At 52.1% G+C, this 23,888-nt stretch overlaps 1 protein-coding gene across 1 annotated transcript in view; it reads left to right on the forward strand.

Annotated features, from left to right (window-relative positions):
• ARFGAP3 (ARF GTPase activating protein 3) overlaps window positions 1-23,888 on the forward strand; it is a 45,266-nt gene that overhangs the window by 16,091 nt on the left and 5,287 nt on the right. Inside the window, exons 6-14 of the mRNA XM_090272305.1 lie at window positions 604-691; window positions 4,256-4,315; window positions 5,616-5,662; window positions 6,288-6,427; window positions 10,857-10,985; window positions 11,423-11,545; window positions 16,381-16,512; window positions 21,233-21,356; window positions 22,527-22,617. Coding sequence (XP_090128431.1) covers window positions 604-691; window positions 4,256-4,315; window positions 5,616-5,662; window positions 6,288-6,427; window positions 10,857-10,985; window positions 11,423-11,545; window positions 16,381-16,512; window positions 21,233-21,356; window positions 22,527-22,617 — 934 coding nt within the window. The remainder of the gene's footprint in view (window positions 1-603; window positions 692-4,255; window positions 4,316-5,615; window positions 5,663-6,287; window positions 6,428-10,856; window positions 10,986-11,422; window positions 11,546-16,380; window positions 16,513-21,232; window positions 21,357-22,526; window positions 22,618-23,888) is intronic.

Here is a 23,888-nt window from a genome sequence, read left to right on the forward strand (position 1 = left end):
AGCATTAGCATCGCTGGCGTTCAGTCATTTTGACGTGAAGCCATGAGAAGGGCACCTGCCTCTCTGGTTTTCTTTCCCCGAATCTCGTCCTGTCGTGAGAAAATGTCAGACAAACCCAGGCTGAGGGGCATGCTACAAAACACCTGATCAGTACCTGTCAGGAGTTTCATGATCATGAAAAACAAGGGAAAACAGAAACTTACAACCCGGGGCCGACTAAGGAGAAGTGACAGGTGTAGTGTGGGATCCTGGATTGGATCCTGGAACAGAAGAGAAACGTCAAAGGAAAAATTGGTGACATCCAAATCACGTCTGGAGTTTAGCTGGTCATGTTCTTAGTTTTGACAGCCGCACCATGGGGATTTTAACAGTAAAGGAAGCTGGGTGAAAGGAAGAAACTCTACTATCTTAGAAACTTCTGTGTAAACCTAAAATTATTGCATAATAGAGATTTTATTTTTTAAAAAGAAAAGGAATTTGAGCATTGAAACAGAGACTTAGACATGTTTAATACAATATCCTTCCCACTAATCCAGGTACTAAGAAGGTGACTATTTAAATTATTTGATTTGTTGTTTTATGACCTTTCTAACTTTGTTCCAGGTGAGTGGCACAGGGTGGACCTCAGCGCACCCAGAACCATCTCCTTTGGCGCCAAGGAACGTGGAAAGCCCCGCAGCAAATAATGAAGGTAGTCTTGGGAGCTGCCCCCGACTGCTGTCCTGTGGCTCAGTGACGTGCTATGAAACCGTTAGAGAGGCCAGGTTAGGAGGTGGACAGAGCAGATTACTGGGCAGGAATATGACCTCATTTTTGTAAGAAAGAGAAACAACACACACGCGCTCACAAAGCATTCTGGAAGATACACCCCAAATTCTGGCCTGGAGGAGGAAATTACGGAGGATTTGTACTTTTGATACAATTTTGAAGTAACTAAACTTTTATAACGAGCATGTTTTATAATAAGGAAGTAAGATTTCAATTTTAAAAACTTCTGTGAATGGTTGATACTTAATGATTCACATTTGGTGACTTTATTATAGTATTGTATTTATTGTAAATATACTCATATAAATGGCTTACATTTAAAAAACCGGGAGAGGGGGGTATAAGGGGTCTAAATGGTAATGGAAAAAAATACAATAAGGATTAAATTTAAAAATTTAAAAATTTAAAGAAAACATGCCCTGGCTGGTGTGGCTCAGTGGCTTGAGCGCAGCCTGTGAACCGAAACCTCGCCAGTTCAATTCCCAGTCAGGGCACAGGCCTGGGCTGCAGGCTGGGTCCCCAGCTGGGGGCGTGCGAGAGGCAACCAATCAATGTTTCTCTCGTACATCGATGTTTCTCTCCTTCTCTTTCTCCTCCCTCCCTTTCCCTCTCTCTAAAAATAAATAAAATCTTTTTTTTTAAATGCAATTCATATTTAGACAAAAAGCTTGGTTTCTTAATATGCAAGGAGCTCTGGCGTGGCTGGCTTTGTATGGTTTACAACCTGTGATTTTTTTCACATTCCCTTTTTCATGCACATGACCCTAAATGCCTGCAGACAAGGCAAATGACACATCCCCAGCTTTTTGGCTTCTCCGACTTCCACTGCCCTGCGGCCGCACCAGCCTACACGTCTTCCCTGTGCTTTCTGTGTGGTTTGGAGCGGGACTCGGACCCTGGCCGTCACGTGGCCGCCTCCGTACCGGAGTCTCAGCTCCACGTCCCCTCCTCAGAGAGCCCCCGAGCACCCAGCCTCAACTGTGTTGTGCTATGTTGCCTTCCTCATGGCATAGCACCCCTCGGCTCCAGGGACTAGCCTGTCTCTTCGCTCCCATGCCCATCATGTGTCCCTTCCGCTGGGCTGTGAGCACCTAAAAGCTCTTTTTTTTAAATTTTGACTTCTTCATATTTGGAGAGAGACATGGATTTGCTGTGCCGCTTATTTTTGCACTCACTGGTTGATTTTGAGTGTGTGTCCCTTGACTGGGGATTGAACCCTCAGCCTTAGCGTATCAAGATGACGCTCTAACCAACTGAGCTGCTTGGCCAGGACAAGAATTCTTTTTAAGCTAAGCAGTGTGCCTGAGCTGGTGACGGGCTTGTCATCGTCCACGGGGGAGAAGAGACACCTGATCCCAGCGCACCGCTGACTAACCGGGGAGGCTGGGCTTGTGCCTTCCGGAATACAGACCGCCGAGCGCCGACCGTTTGAACGTTGTTACTGTTACAACGTAGTGGCATAAAAGGCCTTTGGAGATCGAAGGCTACCTGCCTTGGGAGACCCACTAAGCTCTTAAGTCCAGGTGTCTCAGTTCGTTTTACTAACCGAAAACTAAGGAAACTAAATGCAAAACAAGGTTGTGTCCTTGTAAATATTTTTTAAGCTACATTCTTTGCTGAAGAGTTTCCCCAGAAAGGTTTTATTGTTTAGAATGCCCCCTCCTTTTGCACTTGTAACAGCATTTTTCTGTCTCTTCCCCATCCAGAATTATTATTTTCTGTTTTTTTTTTTTTTCAATCCTCACCCAAGGATGTTTATTGATTTTAGAGAGAGGAAGGGGAAGAAAGAGAAACAACGATCGGTTGTCTCCCATGCGTGCCCCCACCGGGGATCAAACCCGCAGCCTCGGTCTGTGCCCTGAACCAGGGGTCGACCTGCAACCTTTTGGTGCGTGGGGTGACGCTCCAACCAACTGGGCCACCCATCCAGCGCCAGAAGTTCACTTAAGGAGCTGTTAGTTAGGGAGACTTGCCATCTCAAGGCCTGATCCAGAATTGCATTTGGGTGACCAGGTGCAGTCTTGAGTAAACGTAAGGATTGCACAATAAAAAGGGGAGAACAACATAATTTTAACAACTAGAATATGAGGCCTTAAATACCCTGCTGGTGTGTCCTTGTTCACTGCTGTTTCTCCGTTCATTGCCCAAAGCAGTTCCCGGCCCAGAGTAGGTAATCAGTAAATGCGTGGTCATTCTTTTTCTACAAAAACCGTTGCTCTCACTCATCCTCCTTTGCCTGTTTGAGAGCCTTAACTAGAGTTTACCTTTTAAATATTTATAAAAATAGAACATTTGCACTTCCTCTGTTGGGCCTGCCATATTTTAAATAACAGCTTTATTGACATAAAATTCACATACCATAAAATTCAGTGGCATTAAGTATATTCACAAGGTTGGCCACCCTCACCACTAATTCCAGAACATTTTCATAACGTTACAAAGAAACCCCGTACCGCCCTAGCTGGGTGCTCAGTTGGTGAGCGTGTCGTCCACATACGCCAAGGTCGTGGGTTCGATACCCCAGTCAGGGCACATACAGGAGTCAACCAATGATGCCTCAGTAAGCGGAACAGCAAACTGATGTCCCTCTCTCTCTCTGTCTCTCTCTCTGTCTCTCTCTCTGTCTCTCTCTCTCTCTCTCTCTCTCTCTCTCTCTCTCTCTCTCTCTCTTCCCCCTTTTCTCTTTCTCTAAAAAAAGAAATAAAATATAACTACCAAAAAAAGAAACCCCATATTCATTAATAGTCCCTCTCCATTCTCTCCTGATCATACCCCCAGCCCCTGGCAACCACCAGACTGCTTTCTGTTTGTAAGGGTTTGTCTGTTCTGGACATTTCATGTAAGTGGACGCAGACAATGTATGGTCTTTTGTGACCAGATTCTTGTGTTTAACATAATTTTTTAAAAGTTCATCCATGTTGGAGCATGTGTCAGTATTTTTTTTTTTTTAATGACCAAATAGCATTCCATCGCATGGATATAGTACATTATGTTTACCCATTTTTAAAGTAATGAAATTAAAATAACAATGTTTTTAAGTAAAGACGTAATGGAGTTCCTAACTAGGATCATTTTTTAGGTCAGTTAGAAAACAGGGCAGATTGCTTGGCAGCTGAAAATCTAGGTTTCTATCGTCGATATCGTTGGTGTTAGAGTTTCCAGATACTACTCTATGTTGGGTGTGTAGTCCACATACATGCTAGCTGCCTCAGAACAGTTTACTTTAAAACACGAGATCACACGGTAGGGAGACCACTAACATTTTTACTCTATAAAGCAACTGGATAAAAAATACACTTCTATTTTAATGTACTTTTAAATCAAAATTCTTACAATGATACAATAGGGTACAGAGTGAAAAATAAAGGGACTCGTTGACAAAATTAGGTAAGATATGTAGTACTTAGCAGGTTCAATGTATTACATATTCAAAAGCGAGTTTGATGAGTATATTTTCTGCATTCACGTCAGCATTTTTAACTTGCAGGTGGACCAGAGCAAGGACCAAGTGTGGAAGATCTTAACGTCCCCGCCAAGGCTGCCTTAGGTAATGTGAATAAGGATATTCTGAGTGGGAGGGTGAGATTCATTAAGAAAAAGCTGAATCCTGTCTTTGCATCCTGCCTAGAATTTGTAGAGTCTATGGCACCGTGACTGTTAATCTGTACTGTTAATGAGATCGTATTGAGCCGACATGCCGTTCTGTTTCGGCCGGCTCGACGGCTGTGCCCTGCCACAGCGGCCCGGGGACCTGGCAGAGGCGGCTGGTAGTGCTTACGATTTGCTGTTTTATGTTGCTTTATGTTAGGTTTGCAGCCCGGCATCAGCGGGGGTCAGAGCAGCCCCACCGTCCCTGTTTACTCGGAGACTCTTAGCATTTTCTCCTCCTTCTGATTTTATAATAGGTGATCTTAATCTTTAATTTTTCATTATCAGGGAAGTACTGCCTGAAGTTAGTGCATATTACTTTGCAGTCATTGAAAAGCAACTGCTTTAGTGAAACATAACTAAACTTTAGAAATGTTTCAGGTCTCCTCGTCATGTAATAACAGACTTGTAGGGGGCTGGCAGCAGATTATGTGGCCGCTGCAACGCAAACCTAGAAGCAGTGGTGGGAAGGAAGTGTTCGTGGGTCTGTTTTTCCTGCTTGAAATGGAATGACATTCTCTCAGGAGGGCTAAAGATTTTGATCTTTTGTTGTTTGTGGTTTTATACTATCTTTTCCTGTTAAAGCACATTTTCAGCTTTGTAAAACAAAATTAAGTTTTTATTCTTACTGGGTCTCTTACACATGATTCTAAAAATAAAACATATATTCTGTGATTAAAGTTTACCCAAAAAACAATATTTTAGAAACTTTCTCTAAAAGCAGTATATACTTTTGTGTAATTTGGAAAGTCCTACTACTAAAATAATAGGCTGCCTTAATATTTCTTATTGATTAATACGTCAACTCTATATCACTGGGGGCGGAAAAGCATATCACCGACTGCTTTAGTTGTGTGTACACAACGAAATGATGCCTGGCTCACTTTACATTTTAAATGAATTTTGGAAGATTTTGCGGAGGAGGTGGCTGAGCCCGGCACAGGCCGTGTATTTCTGTTCAGGGCGGTGTTAAAACAACACGTCCTCTGGTTCGGGTGCGATGCGGGGAAGCTGAGGCCTGCGCCCTGGGGCAGCCGCGTTCCCATAGACCGCGCTCGTGCGCAGGGCGGCGCGCAGGCAGGGCCGCCGTGGGGAGCGCTGAGTGATATACAATGTCTTAGAATTTTTTAAAAAGGAACACTAAAAATAGAAAAAATTATTTCTGTTGGTCTGACTTTCTACTTTTTATTTTTTGACAGAGGGTTCCTCCATCATAAAAAAGAAACCAAGTCAAGCTAAAAAAGGAGTGAGTATGATGCGTAAAGCGCCCGGAAGCTCAGCTCTAGAATAACGTGCGCACTGGAGAAACCCTCCCTTGTCGTTTTACGTTTGTTTACTTTGCGCCGTGTTCCGTGTAGTAAGTGTGGCCTGGGCGAAGCCTCCGTGTTTGGTGCAGCGAGGTGAGCGTCATCCCCAGGGAAGATTTCCTAGGACGGGAGCTTAACGTCCTTTCTGCTGGTGGTGACATTCCACAGAACAACCCCAGTCAGCAGGGCCCCCGGGAGTTTCTGGGATCGCTGCGTGTCTGTCCGCAGTGCGTCTCACCATCCGGTGAGGCCGGGGGCGTCGTGTGTGGGTCTCGCAGATGCCATGGTCCTTTCAGAGCCGCCGTTCCGGACGCGGGTGGCAGGGTTTGAATCCTGCCTTCGTCACTAACTGGCCGTGTGATCCTGGTCAGGCGGCTTCACTAGCACGAGTTTCTGCTCCTCCTCTGAACACTGGGGGGAAGAGTGGCGCCCGCTGCCCAGAGTTACGAGGACCGAGCAGGGAACAGGTGTCAGGTGCTTGTCACAGCGCCTGCCGTAAGTGCTGGCTGTTGTCACAAAGTCGTCCAACAGTTTGGGTGGAATATAATCTTGTGTCTCTTCTAGCTTGGGGCCAAAAAAGGAAGTTTGGGAGCCCAGAAACTGACGAATACGTGCTTTAATGAAATAGAAAAACAAGCCCAAGCTGTAGATAAAATGAAGGAACAGGAAAACCTCGCCAGTTCGGGACCCAAGGAAGAATCAATGTAAGTCTAATAATAGTTATAGTAATACAGTTTTAGCAACTGAAACTAGTAATTAAACAGCTCGTGAGTTTACTTTGCTGATGCCATTTATTTTTACGTGGGTATGAGGAGGATAATGTAAGATTCGGTTTTATGCAAACAGACATCACAGTGATGTGTGGACGGGAAGGGAGAGAGACCATGGCAAGGGAGCGCATGACGATTCCTGGCTGTGAGGGCAGGACAGGGGCGCCCTCAACGGGGAGGGGAAGACAGCTGTGTCGGGAGGTGCTCCCCCGCGGAAGGTGCTCAACCCCATTGGTGGGAAGTGCACAGCGAGGCGCCCCTTCAGCCACGAGGAGGCTGCAACCAAGAAGACAGATAATAACAGGTGTTGGCAAGAACGCAGACAAATCGGAGCCCTTACACATTGCCGGTGGCAGCGTAAAAGTTCAGCCTCACGTATGACCCAGCAGTTTGACTTCTGAGAGAAGTTAAAACGTACGCCCACCCATTCACACAGAAACTTGTGCATGAGTGTTCACAGCAGCATTGATCCCTAGAGCCAGAAAGTAGGAACAATCCAAATGTCCATCAGCTGATGAATGGAAAAACAAAATGTGGTCCATCCATATAGAGGGGTATTGCTCAGCCATGAAGAGGAATGAAGTGCTGACTCATGTTACAGCCTGGTAAACCGTGGCGAGTTTGTGCTAAGGAGCCAGCCACGGAGACGGCATGACGTGTGAGTCCATGTATCTGAAACGTCCAGGACAGGGACGGGAAGCAGACCAGTGGTTGCCCAGGGCCGGGGGCAGGGGCGGGGGCAGCGGGGTTACTGGTAGTGGGCGCGGAGTTTGTTGTGGGCGCGATGAAAACGGCCTGGAATTAGCAGTGGTGATGGCGGCGCAACCTCATGGGCATGCTGGCCACCAGCGAGCCCCGGCTTCAGAGGGGCGCGTTTCATGCTGTGCGTCGCAGCTCGGTAGGTAGTGAGAGGGTATCCATAACGTGGCCCTGCCGGACCTGGGCTCCGACCCCCCGCGGGAGGCCGCGGGTGTGCTGGTCCTCGCAGGTTTGGGTCACTCGGCGCGGGGCAGAGGGACGAGGAGGAGGCTGAGAGAACAAAGCAGAGGGAACTGGGCCAGCGTGCCGGGAGCTGGAATGCGGAGGGGACAGTGAGGGCTGGAGCGCGGGGCCGGAGGCAGTGTGTCTGGGGAAGGGAGCCCGGCCAGCTGTCCCGGGGGCAGAGCACAGGGCGGGGACCGGAAGCCAGGGGCCCGCGGTAGGCTGGTGTGAAGGAAACATGCAAGGCTCTTGAGAATCTTCCTTCCGTGTGGAAAGAAGGAGGAAAATGTGGGCGTCTGGGACGTGCCCGGGAGCGGCTGTCGGGGGGCCCCTGGGGTCCTGGCCTCCCGGTGGCTTCGTGGCGTGGCGTTCCTCTCGCTTTCACATGCGCTTGTCCGTCTCGGCACGAGCGGTTACAGACCGCGTGGCGGGAACAGCCGCGCTGCGTGAGGCTGGTCGGAGGGCTGGCTAGTCCGTGCGCATTAGGGCGCGTGACTGGGGCGCAGCGCAGAGTGGGGCCCCGGGGTCGTGGCCTCTTACTGTTCGCACCGGGGCGGTGTGCTGAGGGGAACTTGCATGGTGAGCCCAGGTCCTGTGAGGCTGCCGCTTCTCCCTGTCATTTAACTCCGAGGACACAGGGGGCAGCACGGAACCGTATTTGTCTTTAAATGGGGCTTGGAAAGGCTTGTGTCGAACGTTAGCAGTCCCAGACGTCCGTCCTGTTCTCTGACTAAGCTGCGTTTTTGACGCTGGGAAAGGGGAGCTTAGATCTGAGTGTTCTGCTGGCTTCCCTGGGTGGCCGGGAGCGGGTTGGACCCCGGTGGCCCGGGCAGGGTTCCCAGAGAGCGCGCCCCTCCCACGCCCCCCAGCGCCCTTCCTGCAGGCGGGGGGAAGGGGACTGGGACACGGTTTGGAAGCCGTGCCAGCCTTGACGCACGGCCGTCGTTAGGGCTGTCTAACGCTCTGTAACAGCAAGGGTGCCGGGCACGGGGCGTCTGTGACTTCCTGCGGGAGCCCAGTTTTGACAGCTGCCTCCCCCTGTTCGGGGCAGCCGACGCTGGGCCCAAGCCCTGTCCTGCCTCTCAGACCCGCCGCAGCCCCGGCTGCCGGGCCAGTGCCGTGCGCGCGGTGAGCAGGGGCGGGTGCTATCCTTAAGATGTGAGACTGTTATTCTTCTGCAAGCCAGTGGGGTTACCAACTTTATTAAAGTAAATAAAGTTAGTTCAGTTCAGTAAACTGCCAGGAACAGTGTTGTTTCTCGTGTCACCAGACTGTGAAACTGAACTGTCCCTGCAGTAGCCTGACCCTCGCCTTCTGGCAAGTTCTCCGCCCATCCTGAGGTGTCTGTGCACAGTGAGTAGGAAGTGGGAGAGGAGGCAGAGCTCCCCGCAGGCTGGAGCTCTTGCGTGCCCCTCGCCCCCGCCCTGCACCCCCCAACCCAGGGCCGGTCCTGGGAAGGGCTCCAGCAGTTCTGAGAAACGCCAGTCCCGACTTCTTAATCCCACGAGTGCCTCCAGCGCCCAGGGCACAGCAGGTTACGGGAAGCCCCGATGTTAGCGCACACGCTTTGCCCGGGGACAGGCCCCACCCCCTGGCAGATGTCCTCGGGAGGCAGGCTTTCTCGTAGACTTTCATTCCCATCCGTTCACCTTCTCCAGAAGAATTTGTTGCTACAGTGGTATCTATTCCTGATTTTAAACAGATCTGTTGTTCCCTTCCCAGAGTTATACTTGAAAGTGTCTTTTTCTTCTGAGTAATAAAATGGGTCTATTGCCATAACTTGTCCCATAGGACTAACAGTAAAGAAAACAAGCTGCCAGGTTAAAACAAAATGAAGAAGCCCTGCTTGACTCATTAAGGAAGGAAACAGTAAAAGCAAGATTACTTTTCCTGAGCCGGAAACTTGGTCGTCATTCCCTGCTACTGCACAGAAATGCATTTGTAGTCTTATGAAATTTATACAGTACCTTGCTTATGAGGAATTGATGACATTTTATACAATATTATAAAATGGATGATAGCTTAGAAATCCCGGTATGGTACATAGGTTGCTTTCCTGGGCCCTGAAGTTTTGTTGCTCTCTTACTAATATGATAAAACACTCTTGTGATTGCTAATATAGGCATAGCTTTCTTTATGAAAAATTAAGTATTTGCAGCACTTAGAAATGTGACAGTAAGGGACATTGTTTTGTGCATCTTCGTGCTGATTTTGGCGCAGTACTTGTAACGGGTATTTGAGAAGCGATGCTCGGTTTCTGTCTGGTCACACAGGAAACCCTATTGGCAGAACAGTGACGATTCTGTTTTAGACGCTCTCAGAAGCCTGATGACATACAGAGAACTATGGGACATGGCCTTGTAAAGCGAAGCATCTGTTGCAATTAGTCGTCGGCGGCGGCAGCCGTCCGTCTCGAGAGACGATGGTATAGCTTCCCAAGTCCATCTGCACCGCCGAGAATGGTTGTGCAGTCCGACTCGGGAGTGACACGGTATCTGTCTCCTCCCGTGTTGAATCAACATCTTGCGATGACGCTGGAGTGTCCTCTCCAGTGAAGCTGAAGCTACAGAGCCTGGGCAGGGTGATATGGAGGGTCTGCTGTTGCCCATGCAGCAGACCCCCCCTCTCTTCGCAGCTGAAGGGTCCAAGGGAAAGACTGAGTCAATACAGCTTGGCTTCAGGTGCGCCGCAGGAGTTGCCGGTGTTGACTACAACGTCAAACCGCCTTAGGGACTCCAGCTCCGGATTTTCTGTCGGGGTTTACTCCCTTAGCCTTTCCCCTGAAGAGGTATGCCGCAAGGCAGCGGAGGTTTTTTGGAGTCAGAGTTTTCCTTCTCTGATGTACCCTGACTGGAAGATCGAACCAGCGACACTTAGCTCGCAGGCCGACGCTCAATCCACTGAGCCAAACCAGCCAGGGGGGTGTTGCAATTAGTAACCCCTTCTTAATTCATCTATTTGTAAAGTCAAGTATCTTTTTTATCTTAAACCAGAAGAAACCAGTGAACTAACCTCATATGCTGCTGTGTAATGTGGAAGTATAATAAAGTATCAGTCCAAGTAAGAAACTGCTCTTTCCCGTCCTACGTAGCGATAAGTTTGGTGTACATTGTTATACATAATAGGTAGTATAAGTTATTATTATATGACAGCAGGTAATATAAACTAGGACATATGTAGGTTCAGCAGTAACCAAAAAGTGACTTTAAATTTTCTTGAGCACCTACTCAAAAAAGACGTTTAAAAAATGCCAGAATGCCTTCACAATGGTATGGGGAGAAGCACAACGCTAGAAGTGTAAGTGACGTGTTTAATGTTGCGTAGTATTTTACTAAGAACACAGAACTGCAGCTGAATTAAGGAGCATTCCGTTTTCTGGCAGCGTTTCGTCCTTACGATTAGCCTATAAGGATCTTGAAATTCAAATGAAGAAAGATGAAAAGGTGGCCGTGAGCGGGAAGAAGAAGGCGGAGTCGGAGAGGCTGGGCATGGGGCTTGGGAGCTGCAGGAGGTACGTATGCCCGGCTGCCTGGGTGTCAGGGCTCACACCCGCTGGCGGGTCCTGAATGCATTGTCTCTGTTGTTCGCGACTTTAATGACAGTGCTGTGGTCGTCAGCCTGCCTCCGGTGGGTCTGCCTGAAGCCCGTGCCCAGTATGGCATGAGAACAGGTCTCAGGAGTGGGGAGTGGGCCTGACCCGCCCTCCGGCGGATGCCGCAGCGGGGCTGGGGTGTGTGGCTGGGTGCTGTGTAATTAGTCACAGTCCTCACTCGTGTCCACTGCTTTCCATGCTTATACAAAGGACAAAAAAGGTTTTATTATGCGTGTTTTTAACCTCACCAGTGAATTCATTTCTGCTGAGAGTATAGAGGAAGACATTCTCTGGTGAGCACAGGGGTCTTTTGAACTAACTAATGTAACTTTTTCCCATTGGACTGTTTTTCCAAGTGGTATTTCACATTCAGCGACGTCAGACATGCAGACCATCGAACAGGAAACACCAGTTACAGCAAAACCAAGGAAAAAGTACAGCGATGACCATGATGATTCATTCTTCACTTCCAGCTCAAGGTAATCTGATAAACGGTATCTGTAAGTGTTTCTGAAGAGCAATGGTCGGTATGCACTTACTCATTTGCATTGGGAGCAAATACAAAGCAGCTTGCTTCACTGCTTTTAAAAGTTTCGGGGAAACATTGTTAGTGGGCAGTGTTTGCTAATATTAAACTGTTTGATAAGAAGGTGGGAAGGTTGTGTTCCTCTAAAACGGGGAGCTGGAGAAACATGCAGACCCCCGGAGGTACACACTCAGGTGTAGCCTGAGTTCCGGAGCCGGACCATTTCATAGCTGAGCCCCCAGCTGCCCGTCTCGTTTCAGAATCCCGGCTCAGGAGCGCCCACTAGGCAGCGCGGAGCACTAAGTAAATCCTCTGTGTGTGTGCGTATTTATTAATAAAACGCTGCTGCGCTCGGAAGTGCTCCCAGGACAAAGCCTCTCCCTGTCCCTGAGCGCGCACCTCCCGACCGGATGCGTTGCCCAGCAGGGCCGTGAGGCTGCGAAGCTGGCCGTGGAGAGTGCCGGGTTCAGGTTCCAGCAGCCCGCGGGGGCGGAGAGAACGGGGTTGACCTTGAGTGTCTCACTTGTGGGGCTCCTCCAACAGCCTGACCGCACAGCGAGGGTCCTGCTGACAGGGCACCGAGGGGCGGGGCGGGGTGCCCGCTGAGAAGCGAGGGGCTGAGCCTGCGGGCCCAGGAGCCAGGCAGCCCGGACCCGAGTCCCGGCCCTGCCCCTGGACGACGGCGCGGCCCTGGCCCGGCGGTTTCACTCCGTGCCGCGGCGTCCCCATCTGTCAGGCAGGCGTGCTGGCGGCGGCTCCGCACAGCCCGGGCGCGGGTCCGAGGGCTTCACAGGAGGCGAACGTTTGCAGCGGCACTTGTCTGTTATTGATGTTGTTTTACCTGCTGGTGTTATGTAGAAACTCAATTCAAGAGACGTGTGGCTGCGTCTAGATGTGGACCTGTTATCGTTAAACCACAGTGAGGGCCACCTTCCAGTTAGCAGTCTGGGAGACGCAAGTGTGGGCCCGGGGGCCATGGGCGGTGCCCACGAGAAGGTTCCTGCTGCGGCCGCGGAGGGGGGCCGTGGGGCTGCGTGGCTTTCACACACAGGCTTGGGCGGTTTCAGATGAGTGACACTTGTGTACCTCATCATTGTCCTGCCCAGGTTCCTGGAGAGTACTAGCCTTAAAAACCTCTCTTAGCGTAGCTTCAAATTATTTCAAGTCCAGATATTTTACCCCCCCCAAAAAAGTTGCTGGTTTTGTGGTGTCCGCCGTCAGCACTTCAGAGGCCCGAGGGCTTCCTGTTTGCCGGTTGTGAGTACCCTCTGTCACACCCCGGTGTCGGCTCCCTTCTCGGGAACACCCAGGCCATGGCCCTGAGAAGTATTTACATTCGTGTCCTGCAGGGGCAAAGGAAATGTCGTGTGGAAGCGGCGTGCAGGTCTGAACATGTCAGCGGCGCGTGGCGAGGGAGTGTGTGTGGTCAGAGGACGGGGGGGGGGGGGTTGGGGAGTGGGGGGGTTAACGTGGCTTCGACATTCACCTGGGAAAGTGAGGCAGGCAAGTCTCAGTTTATTCAGGTTAAGTCAGTACCGCAGCCGCGTGGCCCGGGGCACAGGGAAGCGCCCGACTCCCGGCCGCCTGACTGTCGGCAGCTCGGGGCTGCTGCAGGCTTCTCCTCCCGAGGCTCCGTCGGAAGAGGTGGCCCTAAAGGCCTTCACTGCTATGAAACAATTATTTATGCCTGCGACCGGGCTGCAGATGGTGTTTTCGTCCAGACCACGCTTGCTGGATCCCTGCCAGCCAGACCTAGGCGCGGCGCTGACCGCGAGGAGCGCACCGGCCTCCTCTAGGCCTCGGTCGTTACCTCCGTGGGCGGAGCGAGGGCGCAGGCGGGCCCTGCCAGCTGAGGTCAGCGCCACATGAACTTGCGGAAAGCAAGCGGATTAGTGCCATGAAGAACTCTCATTGCTTCCAAATTATTCATTAGCCCATTAGAACTTGAATATTATGAATTATGAAAGAGTGCTGTTTCTATTAAAAATAAGATCAGCCATATCTTTGTTGTTTGTTTTTTATTGAGTTCCATTATTTCCAGGACATGGACAATGTAATTGTCTATTGAGCACAAAACGATGAAACTAGAACAACGCGCGCAGCCCTAATGTCCGTGGGGCGGACAGTTGTCTGGTGCAGTCACGCAGATATGCAGTGGGTGGGCGGGCGCCCTTGGGGGGATTTTAAGGGATGTTTTCAAGGCTGAGAAAGATGGAGCAGGAGAGCAAAATTTAAGTAAAAGGCCTCGAGACGTAAGATCTAGAAATCAAAGCGTTAGGAAGCCAGTGAAGGTGTGGGGGTGAGGTTTTGGAGGCCGTCGTGTTTCTGAGGAAAGGCACGCGGGCTGTGGCCAGTAGTGGTCCCGCCACCCCGCCCTCCCGGGGGCAGCAGGGAGCCGGGCCAGGCGTCTGTCCGTCCATTCCGGTGACTGGGCCTCCTGCGTCGTGTGAGAGCACAGACCCCGCCAGTGCCCCGCTCCCCAGCGCCCCCACAACCCAGCACCCTCCAGGGGACTGGGCAGCCCCCTGCCCTCCTCAGTGCGTTCACACTTACACATCTCCCTCGGCTTCTGCGCTCAAAGCCGCCAGTCCCGCAAGGACAGGCACTGAATCTGTCTCCTTGCCCTGCACCCTCACCTAAAAGGGTGCCAGCCCCTCACGGGTGCTTAGTAAGTATTTTTAAATTCCTCATTGAATTGGTCTTAGTTCTTTCTCTTGGGCCCTTAGAAATAAGCCTCTCACATATCTGAAGGTGACCCCAGGCCACCGTGCAACCCACATCTTTCAAACCTTCTTCCTCTGATGTCGAGTCACTTTGTCGTCCTGGTCTCTGCCCGGAACAGTGACGGTTGTCTGCTCCTCCAAGCAGAGCCCGCCCGCGGCTCCAGGCTCCTCCACCAGCCAGCACAGGGGGGGCCCGGCCGGCTCCCAGCCGGAGTCCACGCGTGCTTGGACACGGCGTGTCTTCCTGCCGGAGGGGAGGCAGGTGTGGCGACGTTCGTTCGGAATGACCCTCTTGCCACATTTGGAAGTTCTGCTTTGTCTGTCATCTGTGAGCATTCACGCTCTCGGCCTCAAACAGCAAATGTATCCCTTCGCCCTATTTTTGTCTCTACCAGGAAAAGGAGTATATTTGTTCTTAGCTTTTCCTCCCAAGTCTTAGCTCGTCAGGGTCCCTTCCCTGCCTGTGGGTTTTATATTCGTCTCTGATGACAGGCCCCTCTGGCCGCCCGGCCACCTGCCTCTGCGTGGCTCCTGATGGCTTCGGAGCTTGGAGCTCACCTCGGTTCCTTGTGCTCTGGTCTTACTCTCTGACGCTTGGGAAGCCACTACGTTCTCTGCCATCATCCTCCCTTTCCTAACCCTGAGCCTTGGCACCTGCCTCTCTCCCCCGAACCCCTTGAATGCCAGCTTTCTTGGGAGCGCACATCCGGCTGGGCTGCTTCCACCCTAAGCTGTCGTGAAGTCTGAGGGGACGTGATTGCTGCTCGTTAGGGCTCTGACACGCCCACCTCACCCGCCAGTCGCTGCCCTGTCCCCGCAGACCCTGCCTCTCGTTGTCAGAGGCCTCCTTTTTTATTTTCACCCTCACCTGGGGATATGTCCCTTGATTTTTAGAGAGAAACATCAGTCAGTTGCCTCTCCTACGTGCCCTGACTGGGGCACGGACCCGCAGCCTTTGGTGCTCGGGACCACGCTCCAGCCAGCCGAGCCAGCCGGCCGGGGCGTCGTAGGCAGAGATCTCTCTCTCGCCGGCAGGACGGAAAGCTGAGCTGCCGCTGAGTTTGGTGTCTGGGCCATGCCCTTCCTGGTGATGCTCAGCCAATTAAAATGTAAACGGGCCCAGAAGGGCAGCATCTCCTCTGAGATGCTTGCAGATCAAGGTCACAGCTTCAGGCTGAAGGAGCGTCTGCATTATAGTCCGTTTCAACAACCCACAGCTTTGTGTCTGGCTCCAGAGGAGGCCAGTCAACGTCCTGGACGTGAGTGGCTGTCGCTGTTAGGGCTGAGGCCTTCTCCTGGGGCTCCCGGGGCGGGGCTGCCCCCAAGAGCTCCCCGGTGCCACTGTTCTGCAGGCCCCGCGGCATTACGCGTGACTGCCTACCTCAGCGGAACTGGACGCCATGCAAACAGAATGTGTTACCCATAGTGGGTAGCACCTAAAGGCGTCATGTGCTGTTGGGATAGGCTAGGTTATGCTGCAGTGGCAAACAGCTTAGCACAACCAAGGTTTATTCTTTTTTTTTTTTTTTAAGATTTTGTTTACTTTTAGAGAGGGGGAAAGAAGGAGAGGAACATCACTGTGTGAGAGACACATTAATCAGTTGCCTCTTGTACACTCCCAACTGGGAACCTGGCCCACAGCCCAGGCCTGTGCCCTGACTAGGAATCGAACCGGGACCTTTCGGTTCGCAGGCCAGAACCCCATCCGCTGGGCCGCACCAGCCAGGGCCCAAGGTTTAGTCTTGTTCAGTAAAGTCAGCTGAGGGCAAAGGTGACTGTCCAGCCTACGTGTCCTTCAGGTGACACCTTAATTGTCCAGATAAGTGGAGGCCTCAGCTGCCTGCAGCTGCAGCACGTGGAAAACAGTGGACAAGGGGCCTGGGCAAGTCGAGCATGTGGAGTCCTCGGAAAGACTCTCCCCGTGTCTGCTCCTGCCTCACTGGTTAGATCACATGGCTGCCTCCACCTTCCAAGGAGCCTGGAAGTGCAGTCCCCACGCCCCCGCCGCAGGCGGACAGCGGCGAGGTCCCCACCCCAAGTCACTGTCCCCATGCTTTCCTCACAGGTACTTTGACGAGCCAATGGAGCTGAGGAGCAGTTCCTTTTCCAGTTGGGACGACAGCTCAGATTCCTATTGGAAGAAGAAGACGGTCAAAGACACCGACACCGTCCCGAAGACCGCAGGCTACTCAGACAGGTGCGAGGGGCAGGGCAGCGGGGCCGACGTCTCGGGGACGGTCTCCGGGACTCGTGAACGATTGTCTTCTGCGAGGTCAAAGAAAGCCTTGGCGCCCTGGGCTGTTTTCTGACCTTACCTTTCCCAGAATGGGTTATCAGTGGACGTGTACAGGAACTGGTTTAGACTGGCTTGTTCAACGTTTCTTGGTGCCTTAAGACTCATGCGCGTCCTTGTGTTGATGCCTTTTCATTGCTGAGCCTGTCTGTCCACTCTGCTGTCGAAGAGCTGTGCCTAGTTAGGGGCGTTGTGAATGAAGGACGTTTAATTCACTGTCCAAACCAGGGAACACGGGGGGTAGTGCAGGGTGACACTGTCGGATCGCCTTGGGACCACAGGCGTAACCAGGGGTGTCCTGGGGAGCAGGCGGGTGGGCACATCCGATTTGTCCTGTGTCCTCCGTTACGTGGAGCTGCGTCCCGTGCGCGTCCCAGCGTGTTCCGTGTTTGCTAAGCAACCTGTGGGGCTGAGTGAAATGACAAGCCCATCTGAAATGGAAAATTCCTTCGAACGTGCGGTTTGGGCGGGTATTGATTTTTTGTACTAGAGTTCTCGGGCCTTTTGAAAGTGGCCTGATGTCCTTTTACAAAACTGTGTGTGGCTGTCGGCTTTTCTGAAAAGTAAGGCGGTGTGCGCAAACGCGACGCACGAGGAGCACGTCACCTCACCTCGGATCAGTTTAACTGCTTTGCTGTGGTTGTTTGTTCTGTGTGTGTGTGTGTGTGTGCGCGTGCGTGTGTGCACGCTGAGGACGCAGGGTCTACTCTCAGCAACTTTCATGTCAAGATGTACCGGTGTTACTAAGTCCTGCTGTCCGTCAGATCCCCAACACTGACGCGTCTGATAAATGGACCGACGTCTGCCCATCCCCCCAAGCCCCTCCCCCACCATTCTGCTCTCTGTTTCTATGACTGTGATTTTTTAAAAACTTTTTGGATTCTACTTATAAATGAGATCATATGGTATTTGTCTTTCTCTGGTGTTTTTAACTTAACAAAATGTCCTCCAGATTCATCCACATTGTCACAAATTGCAGGCTGTCCTTTTTTATGGCAAAATAATACCCCATTGTGTGTGTAGGTGTATATATCGCTCCCATTTTCTTCACCCCCTTCCCCTGTTGACAGACATGGGGTTGTTTGCACACCCTGGCCGTTGTGAGCAGTGTGTCAGTAAACAGGGAATTGCTGCTGTCTCTTCAGGATACTGACCTTGTCTCCTTTAAATATGCACCCAGAGGTGGGATTCCTGGATCACACGATACTTCTTTCTCTGTCCTTTTTTTTTTTTTTTTTTTTTTTTTTTTTGAGGCACTTTCATACTGTTTTCCACAGTGGTGGTACTGATTTACATTCCCACCACCACTGTGCAGGGGTTCCCTCTTCTCCCACCCTTACCAACACTTTCCTCTTGTCATTCGGGTGACAGCCACTCTCCCAGGCGTGAGGTGATACCTCCCTGTGGTTTTGATTTGCCGGTACCAGATGGCTAGTGATGCTGAGCACCTTTTCATGTACCTGTTGGCTATAAACTTTCTCCTTAGAACTGCTTTTGCTACATCCTGTAAGTGTTGGTATGTTGCATTTCCATTTTCATTTGCTTCACGATATTTTTAAAATTTCTTCTTTGGCCTTGTGGTTGTTCAGAAATGTGTTAATTTCTACATATTTGTGAATTTTCCAGTTTTCCTCCTGTTGTTGATTTCTACTTTCATATCACTGTGGTTAGAAAAGGTACTTAATATGATTTCAGTCTTCTTAAATGTGTTAAGAGCTAACATACGATTTGAATTTGTTTGGTGACCTAACATGCGATTTACCCTGGAGGATGCTCTACGTGCGCTTCAGCATGCGTGTCCTCCTGCTGTTGGACAGTGTACGGTTCAGTTCCAATTGCCTGTATTGATTTCCTGTCCGGGTGATGCATCCGTTGTTGAAAGTGGGACACTGAAGTCTGTTATCATTGTGTTCTGTCTGCTTGTCCCCTCAGACCTGTTAGTGCTTGCTTAGCATATTTAGGCGCTGCGGTGGAGGGCACATCTGTATTTACAGCTCTTATATCCGCTTGATGAGCCGACCCTTCCATCTTTACGTGATGACCTTTGGCTCTTATTACAGGTTTTGGCTTAAAGTCTATTGTGTCTTATATAAATAGGGCGCTGTCCCTGCTCTTTTGGTTTCCCCCTACATGGGGTATCTTTTTCCTTCTCTTCAATTTCAGCCTGTGTGTGTCTGTGGACCTGAAGTGAGTCTCTCGTAGGCAGCATGTAGTTGTGTCTTCTTTCATTGTTTTCAGTCCTCACCTGAGGACATGGTATTAATTTAGAGAGAAGGGAAGGGAGGGAGGGAGAGAAGGGGAGCAACAACAATATGAGAAACATCGATGGGTTGCCTCTTGCACACACCCCAACCAGGAACCAAAGCCGCAACCCGGGCCTGTGCCCTGACCAGGAACTGAACCCACAACCTTTCAGTTTACAGGACAGCGCTCCAGCCAACTGAGCCACACCGGCCAGGGCTTGTTTGTTTGTGTTTTAAATCCATTCAACCATTCTGTCTTTTGATTGAAGAATTTAATCCATTTACGTTTAAAGTAACTATTGACAGGTAAGATTACCATTGCTGTCTCATTGGTTTCTACTTACTCTGTGGGTTCCTTACTCCTTCCTCTCTTGCTGTCTTTCCTTGTGATTTGATTCCTTTCTTTTCAATGCTTTTGTATCTGCGGTAGGGTTTTTGTTCTGTGATTTCCATGAGATTTCCATTCAGCGTAGTTACAGCAGCCTGTTCTAAAGCGTGGAAAACTTAGCTTACACAGAGAAACTCTACCTTTTACTCTCCCCACCGACATTGTATGTCTTTGATGTTCCAGTTTAAGTCTTTTGACTTTGTGTAGTCACTGCCAACTTATCCACTAACGAACTGTTGTTGCTGTATTTTTACCACTTTTGTCTTTTAACCTTTGTGCCAGAGTTCGGTGACTTACACACACCCTGACAGCAGCGTGCTCTGCGTTCGGCATCACCAGGGAGTCTTAGACTTTCATACGTCTTCATGTTACTGATCAGCAGCCTTTCATTTCAGCGCGAAGGACTCCTGTTCGCACTGTTTGTGAGGCAAGTCCAGTGACTGGCAGTGTGTCTGTCCCAGCACTTGGGATGTGCCGTCTGCCGTCGCCCGGCCTGCAAGGCTTCTGCCGAGAAACCAGCTGCCGGCCTCCCCGGAGCCCCGTCGCGCGGGATGCGCTCCCTCGCTCTCGCTGCTTTCCAAGCTCTCTCTTTGACTTTTGACAGTTTTATTAAATGTGTCTTGGTGAAGACATTTTTGGATTGAATCTGGGGATTTATGAGCTCCGTCTACCTGGCTGTCTGTATCTCTGTCCAGATTGTGGAAGTTTTTAGCCATTATTTCTTTAAATAAGCGGCCTGTGCTTTCTCCCTCTGCTCTTCTCGGGCTCCCATAATGTATCCGTTGTTTGCTGGGTGCTGCCCGATAATTCACGCAGGATTTCTCCCCGCCCTCATTCTTTCTTCTCCTCTGACTGGGTAGTTAAGATAAATTATCTTTGAGTCCACAGGTTCTTCCTGCGTGAGGACGGCCGCTGCGGGTGCTCTCCATCGCGTTTCCCTTGTGCTCTCCAGCCCAGAGGCCCGGTTTGGCTCTGCTTGGTGACTTCTGTGTCTCCGCTGCGTGTGTGTCATGCCCCAGATGTTGTCGAGTTGTCTGTCTGCATCCTTGCAGGTTGCTGAGCTCCCTTAAAACAAGGATTCCGAATTCTGTCGGGCAGCTCTTCGCAGCCGGGCGCTGGGAAGTTGCCTGTGCCGTCTGCTGCCATGTTTCCCCGGTTTCTCACTTTGTGTTGCTGTCTTTGCGTTGAAGAAGCCGGCACTTCCTCCGGAACGGAAGGAGGAATCCCTTCTTCCTTCAGTCCTGCTAGGCATTCTGAGGCGCACTCAGACCCTTTCTATGGATGCTCTCACGCCAGGCTTCTTAGTCCCTTCCGGGGTGAATTCTTAAGACGGTATATCGTGTCTCGGCTCCCCAGCCAGGCCGGGTGCTGAGAGCCTCCGTTTGCGTCCCCCGAGATGCTCCCGTCCGTGTGCCCCCTCCCAGCCCCGCAGTGGCCTGGCTTTCGGCAGAGGCTTGGCCCCACCGTCTGCACGTGCAGGGAGCCAGCTGTGGGGGGAGGGGGGGGGGCGCCCGGAGCATTGGACGGTGCCTGCGGGCCAGCGGGGAGCTGTGCAGGCGCCTCGTGCCAGCAGCTTGTGGGCGGGCCTCCGCGCAGCCTGCCGCGTGTGAGCCGGACCCGTGTGCCCTGGCTGTGCGCTTCCAGCCCTTGGCCATGTCCCGCCCGCTGGGGAAACCAGGCGCCCACTCACCACCCTCTCCCTTCCCCCAGGGGAGAAACTGTGGGCCAGGTGGGTCTCTCTTGGCACTGAGCTGTGCCGCCTCGGGGGGGGGGTGATGTGGGCAACGTGAAACTGTTCCTCTCCTTCAGTGTGCCCAGCCTCGGGGTTTTTGCCCCAGAGCTGTGCTGGAGCCTCTCTGCTGGGCCCCTGAGCTCCCACAAAGGCGTCCTCGGGTGACTGTCAAAGTCAGTGTTCTGTAGGAGGCGGTGGGAGGAAACTCCGATTCCGCCATCTTGTTGACATCACTCCTGTTTTGGCTGTTTCTAATTGTAGACCTACTGCTCGCCGCAAGCCAGACTACGAGCCAGTTGAAAATACAGACGAGGCCCAGAAGAAGTTTGGCAACGTCAAAGCCATTTCATCAGATATGTACTTCGGAAGACAAGCCCAAGCTGAAGTAAGTGTCGGGGAGTCTCTGTGTGGGCCCCACGGAGCGGGGCCTGGGCGCGGGGGGAGCAGGTGATGGGCGCCGCGTGGGGGGGCTCGGGCTGCGAGGAGCCCTGCCCCCGAGAGCCGGAGGCCGGGCTCACACCCAGGGCGCTCTGGCGGGGAGTGGCAGGAAGGTAGGGACTGTCTCCTGTTTCTCTAACTCCGTCCCCAGGGTTTGAATAGCCATCCATTCAATCAGGCAGCTTTGATACAGCTGCAGTTCACCTCCTAGTTTTCAAGCACAGCTAAATGAAGGAAATAGGTGTGTTTTGGGAGGGTGGGTATATTTATTTTCAGGTTGTTGCATCTCTTCTCAGAAATGTTAGTGAGCTCTCGGAGTGGAATTGTGCTATGCAGTAAAGCTCCAATGGAAACGGAGAGGGTTAGGCTTCATCCCAATTCCGAGGTGCTCGTGGGCTGGCCCACAGCTCTTGGAGACGGTCGCATTACCAGGCTTCGTGGACTATCCCAGGAGCCCTTTCCTAAAATGCACTGATTTGACTTTGGAGCAGTAGAACTTTCAGCACCTTTTCAGAGTATTCAGGGGGCCCCCCAATGGGTGTCGCTCCGTGGGTTGGGTGTCGTCCTGCAAAGTCAAAGGTCGCAGGTTAGCTTCCTGGTCAGGGCACACGCCTGTTTGCGGGTTTGGTCCCCAGTCAGGGTGCATACGAGAAGCAACAGATCAATGTTTCTTTCCCTCTTTCTTCTCCTTTCCAGTTTCTCTAAAAGTAAATAAATAAAATGTTTTTAAAGGCACAGTTAGAGAGCCACTGGGCTTTCCCCCCCACCCCCTAAAATCTGCCTTTATAGTTGACAGCATTAAAGCTTAGTTACAAAAGAACATAATGGGTGTTGGAAGGGAGCTTCTTGGGGTGGCCCCTCCGGGGAGGCGGGTACGAGCAGCCCCACGATGGAGACCTCATGCTCTTGTCTCGCCCTGGGCGTGCCCTCTTGTGATCACGGGCCATGGCTGTGTTTGTTGGTCCGTCTGCGTGTGACCTGCCCAAGGCAGCATCACGCCGCAGCTGTTGGAGACAGAGCCTAGGGCACACGTTCAAGTGACAGCTCCTCGGCGAGGCTTTCTGTAAGTTGCTCGTGGTGTCTGAGCCTGACGTCTCCCTTTCCTGACCGTGTCTAGTACGAAACCCGTGCGCGGCTGGAGAGGCTTTCGGGAAGCTCCGCCATCAGCTCGGCCGACCTGTTTGATGAGCAGAGAAAGCAGACGGCAGGTAAGGGGGCGCAGCCAGAGGGGCCCGCACTGTGTCTGGGGCATGAATGCATCTCTCTGGAGAGGACTCTGCTTTTCCAGTTGTTTGATGCTCTTACCTTCTCTGCAAGTCAGGCAAAGCGGAAGGTATTCCCGGCTTTGCACGTGAGGAAACCAAGCCTTGTAATTAAGCAGCGTCCCCTGAGTCACCTGGCAAGTCATCTTCCTGAAACGTTGTCACGAGGAGCGTTCCCAGCCTGGTGTGAACGTGGGGTCTGATCCCGGCTGGTGTCGCGGCCCTGGGCTCCCTCCCTAACTGGGGGACCTTCAGCATTTCATGTCGCCTTCACCTCAGTCTCCTCTGGAAAGCAGGTGGATAGCACCTGCCTCCCAAGGTTGCCCTGCACAGAAAGTGCCCCCTTGGGGTCTGGCACGGGCAGGCCCTCCCAGTGCCCCCCAGCCCCAAGGGCAGGCAGAGCAGGTGGAGCGGGTGACCCCACCAGCCCCTATCCTCCAGGGCAGGCAGAGTGCAGTTCCCCATCTGCCCCTCCCTCTTCAGGGGGCAGATGGCCGGGAGCCCCAGGGACTGGGCCTGAGACGGGCCCACCCAACACCCAGAACTGTGCCCCTCTGTCCCCGAGCCGTAGGGCAGCTGTGTTCAAGTCCCACCAGGGCTCAGCCAGGACGCAGGGGTGGGGAAGTGCCGTGTGTCCTCTTGTGTCACGGCTAACATTTAAGGGGGCAGTGTCGTCTGCGTGTCTCCTGCTCATCCACAGGAGAGCCCGAGAGGAGGGCGGTCCCCAGAGTGAGAGCCAGGGTCCAGGTCAGCCTGCGCCCCGCATTACAGCCCTGGAGGAGCCGGGCAGTGGGCGTGGGGTGACTGGCATGGGCAGCTGCTTGGTCTGCAGTCACAGAGAACAACCATCTTCTGAGTCCAGAGAGAAACGGCCTCAACAGAGGTCGTAGGACAGACGCATGAGCCTGGGGCGTTCTGTGTTGGGGTTCAGGGCTGTTACAAGGCCCTCGGCCTGCAGTGGACGCTGGCAGGCAGCTGTGTGGCAGGGTGAAGGCACGTTCCAGCCCGGCGGTGCCAGTGAGCCCAAGTGGGTGCTGGGAGCACCCTCAGGTTCCGCCCACTGACCTCGAGCAGGAGGGGCTTGTCAGGCCAGCTTCTGGTGGGGTGCTTCCTGCACCCATGGACAGTGGGGCCCTGGCGGGTGTGGCTCATGGGCTTTGTGTCCTCGTCTTCCACTTTTTGTGTTCTGGCCTCTTGTCGAGGCGACTCCCGTGAGC

Source organism: Furipterus horrens, unplaced genomic scaffold (assembly GCF_987537825.1).
Source record: "Furipterus horrens unplaced genomic scaffold, mFurHor1.1.pri manual_scaffold_4, whole genome shotgun sequence".
In the NCBI taxonomy this organism is placed as follows: domain Eukaryota; kingdom Metazoa; phylum Chordata; class Mammalia; order Chiroptera; family Furipteridae; genus Furipterus; species Furipterus horrens.